The 18,584-nt window shown below is 28.6% G+C and overlaps 1 protein-coding gene across 2 annotated transcripts; it reads left to right on the top strand.

The window, feature by feature from the left end:
- Positions 14,710-17,986, top strand: LOC105158139 (MADS-box transcription factor 23). Of its 2 annotated transcripts, none has more exons than XM_011074779.2 (8): positions 14,710-14,957; positions 15,272-15,350; positions 16,004-16,065; positions 16,172-16,271; positions 16,391-16,432; positions 16,543-16,584; positions 17,010-17,128; positions 17,773-17,986. In XM_011074779.2, exons 1-7 carry the CDS (start codon positions 14,776-14,778, stop codon positions 17,085-17,087), a joined length of 585 nt encoding a protein of 194 aa, XP_011073081.1. In that variant the 5' UTR covers positions 14,710-14,775; the 3' UTR covers positions 17,088-17,128; positions 17,773-17,986. The 2 variants fall into 2 exon arrangements, with proteins under 2 accessions (XP_011073081.1, XP_011073080.1); XM_011074778.2 differs by having other exon boundaries at positions 17,004-17,128.

Here is an 18,584-nt window from a genome sequence, read left to right as displayed (position 1 = left end):
TTCAGTAATTCAAATGCTGAAATTTAAGTATATAATAGTGCTAACTTTTATTTAACAAGTTAGTTCTTATTGGATTTTGAAATTTTTGTAAAAATTCTTTGACTGCTGTAGTGGTCCGATATGCATCAATCACAATCTTGTCCAAATATTTAGTTTGGCATGGGATGCATGGGGGTGGGGGGTTCAAGTGTATGTGACCCGACTTTAGAACCAATTTACTTTGGGAAAAAAAAAAAAAAGAGAGAGAGAGAGAAGTGTAATTCTGAACAAATGAGTTACAACATATATTAATGACGTAAAGTAGCTAGCGGATGACATAAATTTGATATAAAATATAACTAAAAAAGTTCGATTGGTCCCATTATCATGGAATTAATATTTTTGGTTCCATAATTTATAAAATTTAGTACTTTTAGTTTTTATGTATTTTTTCATCTATATTTTAATGGCGTGGGCACGTAGTTGTTAGTGTTTTTGGCTGGACGACCACTTTTATGAGGAAATATTTATATTTGAGGGAAAAAATAAATTTTGAAGGAAATTAGGATAAACAAATGGGGACTTATTTCTTCTTCCACAAAAATTGAGACCCACCCTCTATTTATTTCTCTAAGTTGGAGCCAAATAGAATCAACACAAAAAAAATCATGTATTTCATAAGTAAACCAAATCGGTCAAGTAGAGCATTCATATACTACTATGGGAAGAATGACCAATTTTGCCTCATGCCAAAAATACTTAACGGCCACTTGTTGGGCACGTGACGTACACTATTAATCAACAGGGCAGAACCCCGTACCATCATCAGACACAACATTATGAGAAGAAGAAAAATAACTCGGTTCGGCTGCATCAAAAACCATTCGTTGCGCCCAATCTATATGTTGTTCATCATCCAATGTGAATAAGTACCCTCGATATGGACAGCTAGGGTTTGCTCCTCAGGCACTAGAGGGACAGTCACAGCGTCAAAGTACGCTTGCACCTTATTTTCGCCAAGAGAAGTTCAATTATAAATTCTGGCATAAACCCTCATATATACAAGTGATAACTGACATTGTCAGGTGTTATGAACTTTGTGTTTTTGCATTTTCGACAAGCGCACCTAATTTTGTCTCCAACCATATGTCCATGTAGACCCTTTGCCCATTCTGTGAAAGTTTTAAACCCATCATCAAACTCCAATATCAGACCTGCCCTCCTTGGGAGGTTCTTATTATCCATCTATCTTCTTAATTTTTGTAACATGATAATATATAGGAAAAAATATTTTTTTAGTCCATTAAGTATGCACAATTTTAGTTTTAGTCCTATAAGTATAATCATTGTATTTTTTCCTAATATATATCACTGTATTCACACACACACACATGTATATATATATATATCTGATTAATTTTCTAATTCGACGACCTACATATTTATAAATATTACAGTACTATGCATACTATTTAGGAGAATACATATAATTAACATGATATAAGTAAATAAAAAATCATAAAACTAATTTAAGTAAACTACAATTAATTTAATTACACACAATAAAGTATTAAATTAGTCACTGTTACCTAATCAACCAACTTAAGTGATGAATAGCATTAGTTGACGGTCCAAAAGTCGAGTAATAATCTACAAGCTAATGAAATGTATATGCACAAAAATCAAAATGTTGAGAGTGTGTGTTTAGTATAAGAATTTTTACAACTAATAAAATGAAATGAAATGCACAAATATATAAGTTGTTTTGTAACGGCCTTTGGAACACCCAAGATAGCCATTGAAAATTTGTCGTTTGGAAATGTAGCCATTATTTAGTAACGGCCTTTGGAATGACTCTTACAAAAAAAAATTCATTCCTAATGTGACGGTTCTTGTAACACCATTTTCGTACACTTTGCAATGGTTTTTGCCACTGTCATTATAACGGTTGATTATTTGACCAAATATTGGTTACAAAAATAGGTAACCGTCACAAAAAACATAGCAAAATAGTAACGACTTACAAATTGTAATGATTTTAGGCACACATAAAATTGGAACGATTTTTGTAACGATTTTTGGCCGTTACAAAAAAATTTATCCTCTCAATGACGTCAAAAAGTCCACTCCGTTACAAAGGTCGTGTGTATTGGAATGGTTTCTAGGTCGTTACAAATTCCGCCTTTTTTTTTTAGTGTAAATTATAGATGAAAAAGTGAATGAGAACAAAAAATATTAGCCTTTTTAAGTTACGATGCTAATTTTGTAATGAATAGGACTAGAAGTGAAACGGACCTAACCTTTGAAACCATAAACACTATTCCCGTTTTGATTCCCATAAAAAAAATTTCAACATTCCTAAACAAAAAATCTAATGTAGTGCATACAATTTCTCCACCCCCTCTTTATTCTTTTGCCAGTAAAAACTATTGATTAATGAAACAAGATACATCAGTGGATGAATCAACCGATCAAGGCAGAAATACTAATGTTGCATGCATCTGCATGAGAGAACTCAAATGCAGCTACCCACTGTAGATGCGGATGTGCAGAGCCATAATAAGAATGGTAAAAGCTCCAAAGAAAAGTAAAGTGTGGACGATCACAGCTTTGCCGTTGGTGGTGAAGCTCCCGAACTCAACGTGGCGGGCATTGCCCGGAATCTGAAAAACGACGCCCGGAGATAGCAGCACGAATAGGAGCAACCCTATTACGATCGGCGCCCAGTCGGCCGCCATTATGTTTATGTTGCTATATATAAATCCAAGGGGTTTTGATTAGGTTCTGTGTTTTAGGATACTTGAAAATGTTGTTGAAGTCAGGGAAAATTGGATGAGTACGTACTATGTGTTGAGGATGGATGGCTTTTGAGGTTGATGATACCTTTGCTTGTTTGTTTAATTCTCATCAAACGCGGAACATAAATGCAGCAGCTAGGTATCTTTGGTTTGCTTGATGAGTGGTGTTTTAGATTGCTTTCGGTTATGGACTTATAAGATGCTGGATGAGTACAGGTTAGACGGTGTTCGGTTGAGCTTATACGTTTGGTTGTGTTTTCAATGAGATTATTTTCACTTTTCATTATTTGGGTAGTTGAGATTTTGTTTGGTCAAGCCATTTTCATTGAGAATGCATTCCTATTTTAATCTTGAATTTTTTGAAATTATAGGTCACATTGGTTGGTCATACTTGTCTTATCTTGTCAGCATGTCTTTTCTTGTTTCAAATCAAATAAAATTGTTTTCTCTCCCAAGCATTTTGGTCAACCCTCATAATTAATTTCTGTCACATAAAAAATACATATACCTATATTTTTTATTCTCACACCTATATACCTTTATTTGGAAATAATTAATCCAAACATATTATCAATTTTCGTACAGAAACCAATAAAGCATTTGTATACAAATACAATTGTTAGAAACTGAAAATGAAAACGAAAACACAACCAAACGGGCTCAGTTTCTCAAAACTTTATAAAAAATGTTCGAATTAAAGTTTAGGGAATTTGGTTTTCGTTTTAGTCTACAAAGTATGCACCAATATCAATTTTACTTCTGTAACTATGCATTTTTTTATTAAGTCCTTTAAGTTTTAAAATTGATAATTCAGTCCGATTTTAAGGTTTTGTATGTAATTTTTCAGCCAACTTTTGAATTTTGGTTTAAGTATCGGATATTTATCCATGTGTATAGCCATGTGTACAGTCACATAAACCTAAAGTTGATTGGACGATTCCTATATATAATATTAACTTCTTTTTTATATTTAAAAAAAGGTAAATCAATTTTCTTAATTTTAAAAGTATTCTTTAACTTTCTTTGAAAAATTTAATTTTTCTTAATATTTACCTGTTTCGTTGCAACAGAGAGAGAGAAAAAAAAAAGATAGCTGTTTTTTTCTTTTTTCTTTTTAGTTTATGTTTGTGTTTGTATGTTGGCTGAGAAATATTAATTTAAGTTGAAAATAGTGAGGTGGTAGGTGATGGTCGCATGGCTGCAACAATTATTATCTTTATTATTAATTTTTTTTAAAATATCAATTACGTCCTTTAATTTTTTAAGTTATATAATCTATCCCCAAATATTTTATAAAGCCCAATTTACTCCTTTCAAGTTTTAATATATTCAAAATTTTTAAAATTATAATTTATTTATTAATGAACTAAACTTTTTAAATATTTATCAATTAATTCACAATTATGCATTAAACAATTGTGAATGTTATAGTGTGCAATACGAAATATGCAAGAGATCCGTTGAAAATTGAGAGAAAGTAAGTGTGAGAGCAAATTATACTTTTACCCTTTATGGTTGCACAATGACCTCTATTTATAAATCGAATGAGAGCAAACATTTTAAAGTGGTTGCAGCGTATATATGATATATCTTTTGAAAGTTGCATAAGTTAGCTAACTAACAAGAAAGACGAATTGCAATTTAGACTTATCTAGATGAAGATATGATTGTTTGAAAAAGTCGAGTCCAGTCAGTCCGAGTTTGGGAGATTTTATTTTACCTATTGTTGCCGAGTCGACGGCCACAAATCTAGGAGAAATTTGTTCGAGATTTTTCAATATGATGTGTTCCAAGATGATAGGATTATGTGCAAGCCTCGTTTATTATGGAATGGGATTAAGACGGGATAGATTAATGCATAATAAATTCAAACATAATGATAGGATAAACATATGTTTCCATTTATTTTATTCGACAAAATCTAGGATAGACGTGTGATTATTTTATCTCATGTTTACCATCTTAGTATATACTAAGATAAAATTATGAATTTTAAAATTACTCCATAATAAGATAAAATACACGTTTACCAAGCATTAAATATATTATTGGGCTAAATTAGTTGGGATATTCGACTCAATTTTTACGAAGTATGAGGCCTAAATATCCGTTCTTGTAATATTGTATTTTTTTTTATCTTGTATGGTCATTTTTCTTTGGTGTGTTAATAATTATAAGCCTACAAAATTAAAAAAAAACACACACATCACATATACTTTACTAAAAAAAAGTATGTTTTTGCATCATGAAATATATTTTTGTGATAAGTGGAAAATCCAATATATGAAAAATAGAAATAAATTAAATTTCGTCCCTCTTAATTTGATCTTTCATGATTTCATCATCTGAACCAAACAGAACGATCACCAAGATTTTTAAATCGGATGGTTGGATTGGTTTAACTACGAACCGACCGAGAGGCTGCTTAGATTTTTAATAAAATAAAATCATATTTCTTGTTAATTCTAGTTATATACTTTTTTAAATCAAAAAAAAAAGTACTTAATTATCGAGTAGATTGTTATTAAAAATACGAATCTTGTTGTTTGTTATAAAATTTAATTTTTTTGCAAACAAGTCTTTTACAATATATGACTTAATAATTGAAAATTAAATCGGAAAAAGCAAATGAGAAATTAAATAGTGTAACACATAAAAAATACTAAATCTCTATCTATTTTTTCAAAGTAAATTAAGTACTTACCATATTGTAATGAAATATTTATCTTTTTATGAAAACTTTAATTATTTTGCTAATATTTCTTAATTTATTCAATAAATATATACATGTATAACCAAATAAATCCATTAAATCGATAATTTAATAATTTATTCAATTTATTTTTAGATCCAATTTTCGAAACATCGACAGATATCATCTCAGAGGAGAAGGGACATTTAATATGCATTAAAATTAGTGAAAAAATTAAAACGGATATGGCATAATTATTGCATTGGCATTGGAAAAAGGGTACAGAAATGCCCCACAATTGTTGGTTGTCGCATCTGTAGCATTCTCATAGTGTACTCTATGCCCATCACCATCATCTTTGTACTCCACACAAGGTTGAGTTGGGCAGCCATTGTTTCTCAAGTTTCCACAACTAATATTCATTTATTGCTGGTAGTTGAAACACGTCGTTTCTTTATATATATAATAAAAATAAATAAATAAATAAAATATATAAATTAATACATTACGTTAACAAAAAAATTAAAAACTAATTTATCAATTAATATAAAATTTAGAAAGTTGAATAATGATATTTTTTGCTTCACAAAAAATTGGTATGGTGGTGTCATTAGCCGCCGTTTGTGAGTGTGGAGGGCATTTTTCTTTTTTTATTAGTATCGATATAAATATTTAATTTTATTGTATTAAATTAAGGGCATTGCCTTCCGTTAACGTATATCCACTGTGGTGAGGGAAATTACACCTATTATTTTTTATGTTTATTTTCGTCCAATAAATTGTACCATTTTATTTTTTTCACGAAATTTGCTAACATCAATCAAAAAGTTGAATGCAATTCATATTTATAATTTTCTGACTTATTACAGACTCATTGCAACAGAAATAAATATTTTCTGATCTAGTTACTCTTATATTTTTTCACACGTTAATGTATATGAGGAGATACATTTTCACAATAATAAAGGATAATTTTATTAAAAAATATTTATTTGGACTGCAATTAATATTTTTTATAATATATGCCTATAATTAAATAGCATAAAATAGAGATGTAATAGTCTAATACAACAAATGTAGCACAAAAATACATAAAATTCAAATAATAAAAGTCAATTCAAACTCAAAATACAAGTTCATCAAAAAGCTAATAAGCACCCAACACCGATGACTTAACAAAAACAAAAAAATTAAATAGGGATTTTTGGCTGACAAAGAGAGAAAAAAATTAGGAATTTTTATACTCAATTTATACCACTCTGACCCGATTGATTTTTTAACCGACGGGTTCAATCGGCAGTTGGACAGCTGGTTTTTTTCGATTCTCTTGAAAAAATGCGATTTTACTCTTCATCGAGTTTTGCCTTTATCCAACCCACTTTATAGCCCGATCGACGATTCGAGGAGTTCGATCGAACGGGTTGGGTTGAGTTTCACAACACTACTCTTCCGAGACTTTTTTTTGTGGGGGGGGGGGTTAAAGATCGTGGTATTTACTCAATTTTATAGAATTTAATATAATTTATCCCTTATAATATTGTAAATGAGCAAATTATTTTTTCAATAAAAATAAATAAATTATTATTTTTTAATAAAAATTAATTTACTTATTTACAATACGAGAACGTCGGCAATTTTTCCTATTTGTATATAAAAGTGGAATGGAATAGAGAAGGGGTGGGGGATGAATTGTCTTTTCAGACAAAAATAAGAGATGAAAGTTTGTTGAATGGTGTGCATCAAGCTGCAGCTTTTCCAAGTCGGACTTTTGCTTTTACTTGGAACTTATTCGCTGATAATGGTCTATCCTGTCTGCCCCAAACAAACACTTCTCACCACCATCTACCACAACTCTACGTGTCGACAGCCCGCCCCAACCCCAACCCCACTCTTCCAAATTATTATTGGACTAAATTAGCAACTTAGAACCTCCACCAATCAATCATCTCTTACTCCAGTCATCATAGTTCAAATTCTATAATTTCATATCATCTGAATTTTTTTAGTAATAAGTATGGATAATTACACTTTCGTCTCTTAAAATTGGTGTGATTATACTAAATTTCTAGTGATTTGGAAAATTCTATTTAGTATCTATGAAGCTTATTTTTGTCTAACAAATAAGTCCCCTCGTCAGTTAAAATTTACCGAATTTATTAATATTAATAAAAAAATAATAAAAATTTGTATTTTTTTTTTCGATTGACTTATTATTGACTTATTGGTGGTTAAATAAATTTTTGATCACCTAATTATCCTACATCTTCACATATTAATGCATGTGAGGAGGAATATTTTCACCGTTATAAAGGTTTGACCCGCATTAAGTCAGTAATAAGTCAACCGATATAAATAGTAATTTTTTTGTTAGTATAAAAGAAATTAGTGAATATTGACTAACGGATAAACCTATTTGTTAGATAAAAGCAAACCTAAAAAATAATCAATGTAATTTTTTAAATTACAAAAAATATACGTGTAATTAAGAGAGGGAGTGTAATTATCCTAATACATTTGTCAGAACCAGCACTCATTGGGTCAAATTCTTGGGAGCATTAAAATTCTCATTTTATGTTTTGCTTTTACGATTCAGCAGTTTAATTTTTTAATGTGAAAATATTATTAGAAAAAATATGATTTATTTTTATATTTTACTATAGCTAAAAAAAGATGCAAAAGACGAGTGGTTTGTGTGAATATAGCATAGATTAGTGGGTATAAATGTGATTATCCCTAAATTATACTGATATTTCTTGATGTCGGCTCTAATTATAGAACGCTTTCTAATCCCTAAATGTGATTTGGCAATATATTCTTTTTCTAAGAAAGAATAAAAATTATTTTTATTAGTAGTTCTATACTTTTTTTCATAAATAATTGTTATTTATATTATTAAAAATATTAACAAATTCATAGAACTTCAATATTTTTAGTTATATAACTCTCTTACTAACCAATAGTATAGTTTATTTTTGCAGAAAAAGTAAAATTAATCACAACTATTTAATTCATGCTGCTTTTATAATATGTGAATAATATCAATTATACAGTGAATAATTTGTAAAAAGAATGAATTAAAATAATAAAGATTGTGAAACTGTAAATTTTAATAATGTCGAACCATTCAAATTATTTTTTTAAAAAGAAAGTATAAACTCTGGATGTTTAATATAAAGAATAAAATTAAAAGTAGTAAATTAGACTTTATAATGAGAATTATAAAAATTAAATTTAGGATAAATTACAACTACCTCCCTTGAGGTTTGGCATAATTATGAATATTCCCTCATTATTTAAAAAATTACAAATACCCCCCTTAAATGAAAAATAATTATTTAGTCCCTAGACGATGAAATGGACTTTACTATTTTACCATTGCTGATTTTTTTAAGAAAAATATTTAAAAAATAGAAAAAAATTGGATGGATAAAATAAATAGTTTAGAGAGAATATTAGTTCATAGAAATATTTTAGAAAATAATAAAATATATATAATTATAATTTATAATTTAAAATAATATTTTGATTAGTTCAACAAAAAAAACTGGATGGAAACCTAACAGAATGGGCTCGTTCGTTAGACGGACATCAAAATTAGGAGGATATTTATAAATATGCCAAACTTTAGGGAAGGGGGTCGTAATTTTCCTAAAATTTATCTACAAAAAATCAAAGGAGCTAAAAACAATCCACAAATCAAAATATGTTTTTAGCTTTTGTTCCCAAAATAATTTTGTTTTCCCGAAATTTAGAAAATAAAAATAATAAATCATGTTGCTTGAGGCATTCCAAGGATTAAATCCAACTCAAATAATGCTAAGGGATCAAGCCGAAATTACTCGACCAGCAAGTCTAAATCTTATTGGCTCATTTATTATCAGCAAATTGAAGGACCACGAGCCCAACCAACCAGTCCCATCTTCGTCACCCTAATGACGGGACGTAGCCTAATCCAGACCTAATTCAATAAACCTAGGGCCATCTACCTTATTCGACATCTGAATTAGGATTACATGTAACCAATCTCATGATTTTAAGTTATTCTATTGCTTATCTAGCAAGATCTCTTCCTCCTGACGCGAGGCCTAGATGACATGGCCAACAAAAAGATAAATATTGTTCCCATAAAATAGGCATTCTAAGGATCTCGGAGATATATCAACCTCCACTAACCAACCCTTCAATCTCTTATAATCTATTCCTATGAATAGAGCGTTAACCCCTATTTTGCAGGTTAATCCTTATATAATCTTATAATTTTAAATAAGTTCTTTGATCATTGTAGTGCTATCGGATTCTAGTACGCATAAATCCCAAACTCCTCAAAACATCTATTCAAATACAAAAATTAATTAACACCTCTCCTAAGCGATTTCAGACACTTCTTAACCAATGAAATTGATTTTTTATATTTCTGTATAATATACACACCACATATATACAAATTTTAAACTAAATAAATTATATAATATTATTTCTATACACATAATATATATGGGATAATTATACTCCCCTCCCCTAAGATTTGGTGTAATTATATATAGACCCCAAGTCGTTTGGAATTATATTTAACACTTTTGGGTTTGCTTCCATCTAACAAATAAGTTCACCCGTTCGTCAAAATTCATCGAATTTGTTGATATTAATAAAAAAAATTATATTCACCCTCTATTGTCAAATAAATTTTCATGATCAAATTGTTCTCATATATCTTCACGCGTTAATATATGTGAGGTGGTAAATTTTCACTATTATAAGGGTGTTTTATTCCAAAAAAACAAATTATTTGACTTGCAACAAATCAGCAATAAGTCAATTGAGAGTAAATATCAATTTTTTTTGTTAATATTAACAAATTCAATTAGTTTTGACCAATAAAAAATTTATTTGTTAGATAAAAATAAATTTCGAGAATACTAAAATATAATTTTTCAAACCACAAAAAATTTACGTGTAATTACAGCTAACTTCTTAATAAAATAAAAAATACGTTAAAATATAGAATAAAAAATCTAATCCGGTCCTCGATATGAGTCATAAAAGGTTGTAAGCACTCACTGCAACTTCCCGTCCATTCAAATGCCCATGATTTCAAGATATCTATCTCCTCTTTTCCCCTCAGTACCCGCTGTCTCCGATCCCTCCCGTCAAATCAATCAGTCAACCTTAGGAAACACGTGTCGACATCTCATGACGCGATCAAATCTTTTGCATGCACTACGTGTCGTTTTATAGTTGCTAGTTACTGCAAGTCCATGATCCCGTGTAATTCGGGGTAAATCAAGTGCGTTATCCATGCTTTCATCACCAGAATGCGTAATGATCATATTTAACCTCTGTGATCAAAGGGGACCTGTGAATTTGGTGCAATGCACCCTCTACATTGTAAGTGAAACCATGATCATAATTTTTCCCAAATAAAGCCATGTCAAGAGAGTTTACATGTGAAAACTTTATCTTATCTAGTAATTACATGTTCACAAACTGTTTTTTCCTTCATCTGTTATCATTACCCTAAGGGGTTAAATGTAATTTAACCTCATTCATATGTGAAATATAATTGCAAAAAAATTAGAAAATTGTTCCGGCGAATTTGCTTTATTTTTTAAAATATAAAGGATAATTTTTTAAAAAAAAATTATAAGGAGTTTTTTGCTCGTTTTAATATCACGGGGTAGATTATTTTTTTATTTTTTTAAAGTTATATTTGGATGGAATAATTTAGATACAATGAAGTTGCGTTCGAATTGAATGATTTGAAATCGTGGATTGCAAATTTTTAATTGAAAGGATTTTCAAAATTCTTTAATTCTAATTTTGAATTATATTTTGTTGAATATTATTAGATTTCAAATTATTTTCAAATTGAGTCATTTGAAATTCTTTTCTCAAATTTGAATCCATGTACGCAAAATAAATTTGGAGGACGGATTTCAAATAACTTCATTTTAAACGAATTTTAGATATATTATCATGTGACAAAATACAGTTCAAAATGGAAATTCAAGAATTGATTTTTTTTTTTCCAGTATTAACTTATCTGAACAAGTTTAGTAGATTTGCGAGAAATCCTTAATTTCAAATCTATCGATCTGAATACAACATAGGAGAAAGTTTTAAGGATAACGGGAGCAATTGTTTGGAATATATGAGTAGAATTACTCCCAATATGATAAATAACTACAACTTAAAAATTATGACAAATCAATACTATTTCCTATGATCACACAAAGTTTATGCGAAAACGTAATGATTTTAACTATGGTCAAAACATTCGTCATGGTTATTAGCTATGAGTAATGTTTTGGCATAGCCTACAGAAACAACAACAAGTAGTTGTTGCAAACTCGTAATTAATTACTTTTTGCCATGATTTTTTACTTTTAATTATGATAATTAATTATGATAAAAATTATTCTAGCGACAATAAAAAAAATGGATCATTCTCTATATTATAAATGTTATAATTAAATTATGATACATCAATATCACCAACCACGAGTAAACAAATTAATTCAGAAAGTTTAATTTTTTACTATGATCAATTAATATTTGAGATTATCTAATACTTTTAATCAAAAACAAAATTGTACTTTTTATAGTTTATGCTCAAATATGAATATATTTTTAGACTAAATAATGATTTAATTTCAAAAATAGTAAAATAGATCCTAGAAATTATATAAAATAAAAATAATTATAATTTTGGAACTATTTATTACATATATTAAAATAAAAAATTTCTAACATTTTTATGGCCAACGTTGGTCAAAATATCTTTTTCCTTTAAAAACAAAAAAAGAGTATTTTGTTGGTACCATTAAACAAGATCTTTGAAGTTCAATATTAGTTAAAGTTACGTGAAACAATAGGAGTTAACGGCCACGTTCGAGACACATGGCCTCTGCTGTTAACTTGAAACAAAAAAGACGTATTTTTGTGTTTTATGATACCAAAAGTGACAATCGCCACAATTGTGGTACAAAAAATAAAAACGATATTTTTTAACGAGATCAATTTTTTTTTTTTTAACCTTATTGTATTGAATATTCTACGAATTGATTTTAAAATGAATTTTGACATCTTATAAGTTTTAAAAGTATCTTATAAGATGTACGTGTATACAAATTAATTTTTATAAATTTTTCCAAACACCCCTTTAATTTACAAGTTCCCATCTATTATCTGAACCCAAATAATTAAGACCAGCACTGTCTGTACATTCGATGTGCGTGCTTAATTGTTAGAGTTAAAATTATAAATGCTTATTAAAATTTGTTATGAAATAATTTTTTTAATTATCTAAATGTCTATTGATTTATGATAAATAAAACAAAAATAATTAAAAATAAAAAATAAATAAGAGATGAAAAAAATACCTTGAATAAGAAAAGTATAAAATGCAACAAAACGAAAAAATACAATTTTAGTCCTGTAACTTAGAGGTGACATTTTTGATCCTGCACGAATTGGTTTTTCACAATTTAGTACTATAACTTTTAAATTTTGATAATTTTAGTAATTTTTCGGTCAGTTGACTGAATAATTGAATGTGCATATGATCCAATTAAATTATAATTTTACTCTTGCAATTTGGGAGTTGGCATTTTTGGCCTAAAAGAATTAATCTACAGAACTATATAAAATTATAATTTAATTGCGTTACGTGCAAGTTGCATGCAATCTTCCATCCATTAAAATTACAAAAATTTTAAAATTAAACGACTAAATTACTAAATGAAATTCATGAGCAGGATTAAGAATACCACTTTTAAATTAAATTACGTAATTAGAATTACAATTTTTCCCGACAAGATTTAAAATTAAAAATCCAAACTGCTGTAATCATGACTAGGGTCATCACTGTCGGTGACGAGAAATAGTGTTGATTGATATTCCTTTTGTCTTCAAATTTAAACCTACCATTTTAATCAACTAAACATATGCACTTCAATGACTATCAACTCTTTTCATATGTCCTCATCATCATTTTGTTTTTATTTTTGACACTCACTTAGATTAATTAAATCTGCCTGACCTCAAGGGTTTAATCAATAATGTCTTAACTTAATATTTTAGACTGAATTTTTATAAATAAAGATTCGAATTGTCGGAAAAAGGCTGTTAAGGGTAATTTTTATAATTTTAAAAAAATATGAATGAGTTGTGTAAAAAAATAACAGATAAAGGGTGTAAATATAATTATCACTTTAAAATATAACACACTACATGAAGAGAGACGATCAGTGACAAAATATGGGGAAAAAAAAGCAAAAAATTTGATAATGTCGCTAGTTATATATATCTAATGAAATAAAAATTAGTTCATCAAAATAATGAATTTTATAAATCTAACAATAGCAATTATTTTGTAAAAGTTAAGAATTATTTTGTGCATAAAATTGTCACTAACTAAGATAATTAATGACGCATATATAGTGATGACATAGGAATTACAAATAAGTATTATTAGTGCATTGGTGTTGTCATTCAGTCGTCGTTGTAGACGTGTGATTATTTTGTTATTAATAATTATATTTTGATAAGATCAAATTAATTATCACTTGATGTATATTTTTTAATGATAAATTTAAATTTATTACTTAATATTTTATTTTGTAAACTCTAAAAATATTTTATAAAATATATAGGCTTCTTTAAATCTTTGTCCCCTTTTACCATACAAACGGTAAGCCTTTTCTTTTTCTCCTTTCATAGAGAGTAAATGATAGTTTTTACTGAAAAGCAATTGTAAAAATATTTGGAGTAAAGGAGGAAAAATTGCATTTGGATCCCCTAAGTTAGCCCTTTTAAAATTTTGATTCCGTTATTAATCTTGAACTCACGACACACATCTCATAACTCCAGAAATAATCGACACGTTTTCGTCCCAAGTCTTAATTCAATGAGCATGTCCATGACACGAAGTCCGTTAAGTCTACTGGGAAATTAAGACTGTTCCCAACCAATTTGGGAAAATTTCAACTCGAATCCAACTCGCTCAACATTAACTAATTATATGACAAGTGCAATACACTTGACGGAGGATTGGTGTACAGTTCAAAAAAGTTGAGCAATACAGTTTCTATGCGATTGATTAGTTTAATTTAGTCAAATCTGATTCGAAAAAAAAAAATTCCATCAACCTGATCAATCCAGGGTGGGGTGGGGTGGGGGGTGGGGGGGTTGTTTTATATATAGGTAGCCTCATGAGGAATCATTCCAACATGCTCTAATTTCTCCAGTCTTGAAGAATCAGTTCACATCGAACATATATACTAATTTTTAGTGTGAAAGTAGTTATTAATGGGAAGAGGAAAAGTAGAGCTGAAGAGAATAGAGAACGCGACAAACAGACAGGTGACTTTTTCCAAGAGAAGAAACGGATTGCTGAAGAAAGCTTTTGAGCTGTCTGTGCTCTGTGATGCTGAGGTTGCTCTCCTCATTTTCTCTCCTTCTGGAAAAGCATTCCAATTTTCCAGCCATGAGTAAGTTCTAAATTTATTTCATTTCTCCTCTAATTAATTCTTTTTTTTTTTCCGAAAATTGGCGTTATTTTTGTACGTCCGATCAGTACAAGAAAATAAGGTTTCAGAGAGGTCGATGACATTTTATCGTATTTAGACACCAAAACTAATTACATATACGCGCGCGTCTATATACAACGAATGAAATGATGATCGACCAATCCATCGTATTTTCTTTCCGTATTTTTAAAAATATCATTTATTTATTTAATCTTGTATATATGTGGATTATTATGATAGTAAAATAACAACACAATGTTCATTTATGAATGAAGCATGCAGAGGTCTATTGCAAGATACAAAAGTGAAGTTGGAATGACGAAATCAAATGATCAAGGCATCACAACCATGGAGGTATTTATTTTATTTACATATATTCACTTTCATCTTTTTGGATCATTATACAGATATATATATATATATATAATGAGAAAAAAATACAAGCAATTCTCTTGAGATATCGTAAATGAGCAAATTATTCCCTTATGAAAAAATAAATAACGATTTACCTTTCTATATTTTTTAAAATACAATAATTTACCCTCCTATGATTTTTAGAATGAAGCAATGTACTCCCTATATAAGGAGGTAAATTGCTTCATTCTAAAAAGTACAGTGGGGTAAATTACTATATTTTTTTCATAGAGAGATAATGTGCTAATTTTCAATATCACACATGGATAAATTGCTATTCACCCTGTATATATAACTAGCTCTGGCATGTAAATAAATTTTCTTATATATCTACAAGAAACCAATTTTTTGGATTAATAATAAAAAAAATACTATATATAGTGAAGTTTGGAATTATATACATTATGGAATTGAGAGAAATATTGCACGTAGCACCTATTTTCTTTGTAATAATATAAATATATTATTTTTATTATTATAAATATTAATAATAAATAATAAAAATAAGCATATGTGAGATACTATTTTTTTTTTTTCTGAATAATAAAAAAAATATAAATAAATATTGTACGTACGTGGTGAATGTTGTGCAGGTCTGGAGAAATGAAATTGAAGACATGAAGAGAACAGTTGATGATTTGGAAGCAAGGGATAAGTGTGTAGCCACCCATCAATTTTTAATTAATTATACCTTAATCACTAATTATTAATTTTCACTAATTAAATCACAATTACAATTATTGTGTGTTTTTTTTTTTAAGGTATTTGTCAGGAGAAAATCTGTCGGGATTAGGGATGAAAGAATTGAAACAATTAGAACGCCAGTTGAGAATTGGGGTCGAACGGATTCGCTCCAAGAAGGTAAATATATATAATGGAAAAATAAATAAATAAATTTAAAAAATTCAAGAACTAATTACACACATATTTATTTATTATTTTCTTAATTAACTGATTAATTATTTGTTTTTATTCCACAGAGACGTATGATAATGGATCACATTAACTATCTCAAGAGAAGGGTAACTGGAAATTTCATTTACAATTTGAGGTTTTTAATTTACTAATATTCACAAAATAAATAAATAATTGATATATTTATATGTCCCTTTTGTGTTTGCTAATTATTCAGCATAAGGACCTTCAAGAAGAGAACAACAATCTCCAAAAGAAAGTGAGCATTTTGATTTGCATTTTTCATTTCGTAATCTAAGTTTTATGCACGTTTCGTCCCATTGCTAACAGGGTTCTCGAAAAGATTCTCATTACTTTAAAAAATTCTCATTTTCAGTTAATCTATCAATTTTCATCAAGAAATTGACGTAAAAAATTACGTGCGAGTCACGTGGCCGTTCGACAGGCAGCACCTGATTTTTTCCGTTAATTTACTGATGAAAGTCGACATATGATTGAAAATTAAGACTTCTTTTGCAAGTTATGAGACGACTATTATCGAAAACTCAGTAAGAGATGAGATTGAAAATATACTAAAATTTAGTTACAAAATGAAAATTGCAATTTTTCTAACTTTCATTTAATTTGTAAGGGTGTTCATTTGATTCAATTTGATTTCCTTTCTCTTGAATGTTTGAGGTCAAGTTACATGAACTTGGAGAAGCCAATGTCACAAGCGCCATCATCTCAGAATCAAATGCAGCCACCCTATTTCATATGTGAATAATTGTAGTACCATTTCTTGGAAAAAGAAGCCCAAAGAGGTAAGTAAAACTTAATTTTATTTCAAATGAGTAGGCCAAGACATTGAATATTTACTAGAAAAAAAATTATTATTGATTATAATATTAATAATTATAGCTAAAAATTGTGCTAATAACTATTATTAATTATACTGAATAAAAGTTATGTAAAAAACTAGCTTTTCTATCATGAAAAAATCACTCGCCACAATTAAGAATCATGGTAAAAATATTTAAATCATGACAAATATTTCAGCCACCCTCCCAAAATACAGAGTCAATAGCCGTTGCATAACTATAGTCAATAATTAAAAGTTATAATTCTTTTATAGAGATCGATTTGATTAAAACCTACTTCCAAGTATAAGGATTAAGTGCGTTTCATCCCCTATAAATGCATTAACATATATACGAAAAAAAAAAAAAAAAAAAAAAAAAAAAGAAAAGAAAAGACGACACGACTAAGAGACAATTCAATAGTTCGAGCTTCAAAATCTTTTTTTAGAAGTTTTAGGTTCAAATTTTGAGTCGGTGTGTGAATGCAAGAGTCACTTCTTTTTTTAATTTAAATTTAATATGGTTTCTTACTTATTTATTTTTTAAGAAGATTTTTTATTTATCAATATTTTTACAGGGGTTTTTAACATTCTTTGTTTTTCATGCAGGACTGAATAAAAAGTTCATGGGGGAATGTGAAGTCATAAGTGTTGGTTGAAAGTGTATTTATGTTGAATGTGTTTGTAACATTAGACTTGGCTTGTTAAAATTGAAGACTTGGAATTTGGAGAATTGATATTCACTTTGCACCATATGAGATCACATATTAAATTTGTATATTTATATGTACAAAGTGCCTATAATATTCCAGGATAAGTGCTAGATGCAATTGGTAGACATAATGAATGCATATAATTAAATTAGTCGTCGTGGCACGTGGTACTTACTTGTATATAATAAATAATTTTTTTATTTTTAAATATAAAATATTATAAATAAGAATAAAATATGTAAAACAATACATGTTACATTTGGAAAATAAAGAAAGAACAAAGAAAATTATAACTAAAAAATAATTTTTAATTTGGGCTGAGAAATTACAGTTTTACCCCAATCTACGTTCACCGAAATACGTGCTTTCACGCAATGGGATATTCTCGTTTTAGTCTTTGAAAAGTGAAAGAAAAGGGTAAAGTGCTACAAAAATTAAAGGTTGGGCGAAAGGGCAAATAGGCCCCAATTGGATCTAATTTTAAACTCAAGCGCAACCCATGTTGGTTGAGGCCTAGACCAGACGCCAATGTGTGTGTGTGTCTTTTTTTCTTTAAGCAAATTGAAGTTTTCTTTTAAATAATTACTTAAATTTATGGTTATATATGACATAAGTAAATAATAAATTCAATCACACAAAAGCTTATAATTAAAAAAATAAATGTGAAGACTATATAATAAATTTAAATAATATTTTAACTAATAACCA

Source organism: Sesamum indicum, linkage group LG3 (assembly GCF_000512975.1).
Source record: "Sesamum indicum cultivar Zhongzhi No. 13 linkage group LG3, S_indicum_v1.0, whole genome shotgun sequence".
Classification (NCBI taxonomy): Eukaryota; Viridiplantae; Streptophyta; class Magnoliopsida; order Lamiales; family Pedaliaceae; genus Sesamum; species Sesamum indicum.
Note: the sequence above shows the minus strand (reverse complement) of the source record. Positions and strands in the feature narration are given on the sequence as shown.